The sequence below is a fragment of the Hibiscus syriacus genome, unplaced genomic scaffold (assembly GCF_006381635.1).
Source record: "Hibiscus syriacus cultivar Baekdansim isolate YM2019G1 unplaced genomic scaffold, ASM638163v2 tig00110445_pilon, whole genome shotgun sequence".
Lineage (NCBI taxonomy): Eukaryota > Viridiplantae > Streptophyta > Magnoliopsida > Malvales > Malvaceae > Hibiscus > Hibiscus syriacus.
Window position 1 is genome coordinate 151,153 of NW_024062740.1, and position 6,213 is coordinate 157,365.

General features: G+C 38.1%; 1 protein-coding gene and 1 pseudogene across 1 annotated transcript; both read right to left on the bottom strand.

Annotated features, from left to right (window-relative positions):
- Positions 1-4,879, bottom strand: LOC120125852 (annotated as a pseudogene).
- Positions 4,880-5,112: 233 nt separating this feature from the next.
- LOC120125853 (disease resistance RPP13-like protein 4) lies at positions 5,113-5,709 on the bottom strand. Its single transcript, XM_039144186.1, has one exon. It carries the CDS (start codon positions 5,707-5,709, stop codon positions 5,113-5,115), a length of 597 nt encoding a protein of 198 aa, XP_039000117.1.
- Positions 5,710-6,213: the final 504 nt, after the last annotated feature.

Consider the following 6,213-nt stretch of genomic DNA (forward strand, 5'->3'; position numbering starts at 1 on the left):
CTATGAAGTCCTAGCCAGTTGATGTCTGCTGAGGGAAAAAACTGATCTCGAAATGGTTTTATAAGCAATATTCATACGGCATCGTGATGACCTCTTGAAAGATAAAATCGTGAAGACAGACCCTGGACTCTCGAACTCATACCGAGTATATTTAAGAACCTATGACCCCCAGAATAAAAAGTTCGAATAAAGGGCATGAGACCGGTTACAGTACCTCTTCCATAATAGGTGAATCCTTAGCCAGCTGGAGGATGATAAGGAATTGGGCATAATGGAACCATTTCCTAAACCATTAATGAAGTGAGAGGTTGGAGCAGAGCCATTGCAGGATTCAGCCTGGAAAGCCAAGTTTTGTTGGCTGGACGTAGAATTCTTGGCGGCTAACTTGGAATTCAACTCTTTAATAAACGTTGTAAACTCGTCCATTCTATCATTCAGATAGGATATCTATTCCGAAAGCTGAGTGTTGACTCCCTACAAAGTGCAGAAGAGTAATACAGGAGAAATAAGCATTTCACCAGTAAATTAGCATGAGATCATTCACAAAGCTATACAAGCTAGCTAAAAACCTCATTCGCTAGAGCCGACTCTGAATTCCGCTCACCAAACCTCCTGCTGTTCACATCATATCCAGCAAAGTTCGACATATTCTTCTCACTTTGAGTTGAATACGAACGTAACATGCCACTGTTTTTGTAAACATGAAGTCTATTTAGTTAGATCCACTCATATAGGTCATAAGCATTCATATGCTGCATAAAGTGATGTATCGAATGTTTGTACCTTTTGAGATGCCTATTTCTCAAGGCAACCCTATCTGCAGAGGCTTGCAAGAGCGCTTCTTTGGGGTCTTCAAATCCTCTGGCAGGGCCTGTCCAATAATTAGATAAGAGAGACTAGACGACTAAAATTGAAAAAGACGGTACCAGATTTCGAGGGCTTTCATACCATAACCTCATTTACAAGCTATTCCAATTCGGTTTGTTCGATATAGGTGCGTGGAACATATGAGCCTTCTAAACCAAGTTGCTCTGCAACACTTTTTTACAACTGATAGATCTCTTCCTTGCACCTATTTAAGAATGTCAAAACACGATTATCAACACCGAATACCGACACAAAACAAACTAGAAATAGATGGTTTAAATTAAATAAAGCATCTGATTCCCTACATTATTATCTGACCAACCTAAAATGCCAATTACGCCATTTCTAAGAATGATAAATGGCACTTATCGAGCATTTAAAGTGTTAGCCGTATCAAACCCATACGCATAAGTTTTATAACTGTCCAAAAGATAAATTGAAAAATAGACAAATAATTCCAAAAGTACATTAAAATACACATTTAAGTACTCGGAAGAAGATTTCGGATTCCCTCAAATACCTGAAAATATTGACGATTTAGCTGTTCTAGCCGATCAATTTTTGTCAAACTTTATCATCGGAGAATACATGGCTGTTTCTTTTAAGGATGGTTGCTATTGTATAACCCAAGGCCATTAGCCCACCAAGGAGGCGCACACTAACTTCAAACGTAATTCTTGGAGATATTACAATGGAATATCGGTAACCCATTCCTGAAAACAAGTATCACAAACTATCATATCAGACTTTCTTGAACAGGTAGTGTCTTAACAGACTATTAGAAAAAGAACTTCAATCCAGCATTTTCTTCTTCAGCTAACTTCATTCGATGGAACAAGGTCATTGGGACCGGACATTTTATTTTTCATAATTAATATCTGCTTCGATCACATACATACTTTCTCAACGTATCTACAGTTATACCTCCAGTGTCCTATAACACTTAACTGCTGTGCAATGCAAGATTTAAAGGACCAGTGGAACTGTCGGTCACTAATGAGAATATGAGCTCACATCTAAAGGGATTCAACTTGTGAAAATAAGAGGCATAAATCTGAGGGATAAACCTCAAACATAAGGCTGTATTTCCCATCTTTATTCCGCATCCGCAGATATGATTGACAAGATTAGGGATCTTCACCAGGAGGTAGAAGGTAGATATCATAAGTTTGCTCCTCTTTCTCTGTATGTTCAGATAAGACGCTCTTAATTTGATCGACTGTTACTTTTTTGCTGACTACAATTAAAAAAAACAAACAGATGCCAGAACATATAAGGACATAGATACAAGAGTATACCATAAGTACAGTCACCGGTATCATATAATTCGTGACGAAGAAACAGCCAAAGAAGTAGGTTCAAATAGTAACCTTTAAATTGTAGGTAGGACTTTGAAAACCAGTAAAAGGGTTGAACTTGTTAATGATTTTTATTTGTGTTGTTTGGAGATCTGGCTCGATGAAGGCCTTGTACATTGGATATACCTGTATAACAGAGAACATACTGAATTCTACCCTAGAAAGAAAAATTATAAAATAGAAGTATAGTGATCAAATATTACAAAACAAAAATAAAAACGCCTTTTCTGTGTCTTAGGTAATAAACTAAAGCCCCCAAGGAGAAAAGAGTAAAACACAGTTTCAGATAATTGATGGATTATTTATTCAGGCTCTTGGCCAGCACACTGTATGTCATACCCCAAAATTTTTATCTAAAATTCATTTAATTGTTTTCCAGACAAAAAGGCAAATTGTTAAAGACTCTTAGCTAAATTCAAAAGTTTGGGAAGTTCAGAGACTTAACCCCGAATTAACCCATTTTTCTAATCAGCTTAAAAAAATATAAGATGACTGATGATGTATGAGGGGATTTGAACCCCTGTAAACCAATATGGACACCCATACCTTAGACAATGGGCTAGAGTATTATTTTAAATTGGAAACAATAAACTTTTGATTTATTTTTAAATATTGGGTGATTACCCATTTTTTGAAAACCCTCTCCCCGTGTTTTAACAAAATTTCCCAGGGGAAAAAATATCATTTTCGTCGCACCGTCCGACCCAAATGAAAGTCCAGCAGCCGACGACCGAGACCCCTCTACTAATTTGACGTGAGAAGTCGTAGTTTTTCGTGGAATCGTCAAAGAAGCTCAGTCGAAATCCTTAGCCCGCTGTTTGATTTTTCGCGAAATCTGGTCACCGTGCTCATCCGTTCGCCTCATCGCCCCCGATTTCAAACTCCTCGTCATCGCCCGATCAAAACCCAGCCGGTGGGTCGCGTCGACGTTGACGTTTCGTCCGTCCGTCGTAGGTAAGAGTCTGATCGTTTAATTCAGATAATATTCCAGTGTTTTAACATGAAAACATGTTGTATATGGTGTTGGTTTGAATTGTTGTAGCTTAGGGAGTAATCGGCCGCCGACCAGACCCCTGTCGCCGGTACCACGCACCCCTACGGCCGTCACGTGCACATGGGGCTTGTCCCCACTCTGGACCGGCCTGAACTGGCCAAACCGGATCCGTTGACTTTGACCTGAAAAGTTAAATTTTCTGAAAAGTTATATTTTATGTTTTTCGATGTTCTTAGTCCAAATCCGAAGTCCATTTTGTCAAATTCAAACACGAAAGCCTTCGAATTGACCCGTAAACCCAAAAAATGCATATTTATTTAAGTGTTTTAATTCAGTTAATTGAACCGAATGGTCAAGGACTAATCATTGTTATCGTATATTAAAGGTACTCGAGATCTCCTGACCGTTTCACTGCTCGACCTGGTTCCTCTCGATCCGCTTCGCTCACTTTGCTCCATCCTCTGTCCTCTTTATCGGTATATTTATGAGTCATACCTAACAGGTTGTTAGCATTTTGGATCTTTAGATATGGAATGGACTACGCAACATGATCGATGATGTACTGTAAATTTTTGTATTTTCTTTTTTCTTTTTTTTTGTTCCATATCCTTCGTCGGTCCAATATAAACACTGAAAATTTAGCAACTATCGTGCAAAAAATCATTGAACTTACAATTGTTTTAGAATTGCATGTTTTCGGCAGAACATTAAGAAGATACTTTGAAGTTGAAGGGGAAAAAAGTACCTATACTACTAACACAGAAAGAAATACCACTTGGTACTGGAAGAAGATTTCTGCCCATATTATCTGTATACAGCCACAAAAACACAGAGTGAACATTTCACCACTCGCTGTGGTTGAAAAAAATAATTCCTGTGGCTTCAGACGAAGACTTCCACGAAGGTTGTTCAAATTTTCGAGATCTCCCAATCAGAACTCTGTAGGATTATTAGAATCAGCTATTGCAATAATGTCCGTTAACGTCCTCAGAGACGTTAATCTCCCAATGCCCTTTGGATAGGATCTTAGTCCGAAGCAATCTGTAGTGAGAAGAAATCTCAAATTGATCAACTCTCCTATGCCATCTGGTAATTTTCTAAGACCGTTGCACCCGTGAAGATCCAATGATAACAGATCATGTAGTTTACAGATGATACTAGGTAAGTCTCGTAGCGTTTGACAACCAAACAAGTTCATATGCTTTAAGTACTTCAAATTACATATGATGTGCATAATTTTATGACATAAATCACATGAATCTTTCTAACCCAAGTCAGTACCCTTATCATCCTGAATTCTTTAAACAATCGAAGCATAGATCACTTGTGACTTCTCGACTTCCAGTTGTAGAAAAAGTTATAAGGCTGCGCAATTTACGTACACGGTTCAATTTAAGTTTTCCTGCCAATATGTCTATTCTTGTTATTGGACTTCTAAGAATTATAGTCAAATGGCGAGCGTCATCCCAAGATAAAGGTCATTCAGGGAACCATCTACCTATATTGTGTTTGAATCTTTTCCTGTCAAAAATTTCACAAGATCATGGATTATGTCATGCATCTTGCATGCAACAATGCCAGCATCACCTTCTTTCTCAAAATCTTGGAGTAAAAAGCAAGACGCCAAGTGACTTAAGAAGTCTATACATGTATCTTCCATGTCTACAGTGGTACCAAATGTTAAATAATCTTGTGCCATCCAGTGCCTTATTAAGTCATCTGTCTGAATTCGAAGCCCCTTAGGAAAGATTGCACAATAAAGCAGACATTGTTTTACCTTTGAGGGAAGATCAAGATAACTCAATAACAAAGACGACGTTACAAGTTGCCACACATTCTCAAAATCGCATAGTTCTCTATGTTGGAGATATCTCCACTGAACCGGCTGACTTTCTAGCAAAAATTTTCCCAAAGCCTTCGCAACCAGAGGCAAGCCTTTGCTTTCATCGAAATATTTCTCAAGCTTTCGCGTTCTTCATCAGAAAGTTGATCTTTTCCATCTAAAAGAAATTGTTCATGGATTGAGAGACAATCTACCTCATGCCAAATTGACAAATCATAGATGCAATCCGAGTCGGAAGACATCTTCTTTGCAATAGATAGCTTCCTAGTAGTAACCACAGTTATACTCCCAGCCTTGCCTTTTTTTAAAACAGTATGGAGTTGTTCCCAACCATAGTTATGATTATCTTCCCACATGTCGTCTAAGATGAGCATAAATTTAATTTCTACCATAGTTTCCATGATATGTTTAAGAAGGTATTGCAATGTAATTGAAGGTTGCATGAACTTGGCAAAAGTTATGTCCGGGTGATTATCCTCCTTCAAAGCTAAAATGATAGCTTGTGCAATCTTTATCGTGTCAAAATTATTTAAAATAAATACCCAAATCTTTTTGTCAAATCTTCTCTGATCTTGTCCATCCTTGTAGATCAGTCGAGGATCATGGTAAATCAACCGCGCAAGAGCTGTTTTTCCAATTCCTCCCATCCCCACTATGGAGATAGTACGAGTCCTTAATTTGTTGACTCTCATCAGCTAAATCTGACACTATCTTTGTCGTAAGCTCATCTTGACTAACAACTTCCAATAAATCGCCAAAGCAAGAACTTTCTTTGTTTCGCGGGGAAAGTAATTATGTAACAACCTGGAAAAATTTTTATAATTTAACCATTTGGGTGAAATTTTAGGGTTAAATTAAAACTTTAACTTGTAGTCAATTTTTGAAGTTGAAAGAAATTCAGGGACCTAGCCTTGAATTTAACCAATTAGTGTCGGCAGACACTTTCATATAAGCGTGAATTTGGTTTATGTGGAGAAATAAAAATCAAATTTCACAAAACTTCCTCCCCCACACCCCTCCTTTGAGCTTCGATCTCTCCACCGTCCGGCCACCGATCGTCGATCCGAAACCACCATCGTGTTCGTTGTCAACTGGTGAACAAAACCCCATATACCGATTATAGTAAAACATTATATAACGCCGTGAATTTT

Coding starts and splice junctions, on each gene's coding strand:
- LOC120125853 (XM_039144186.1), bottom strand. CDS start 5,709: ATGGGAGGAATTGGAAAAACAGCTCTTGCGCGGTTGATTTACCATGAT.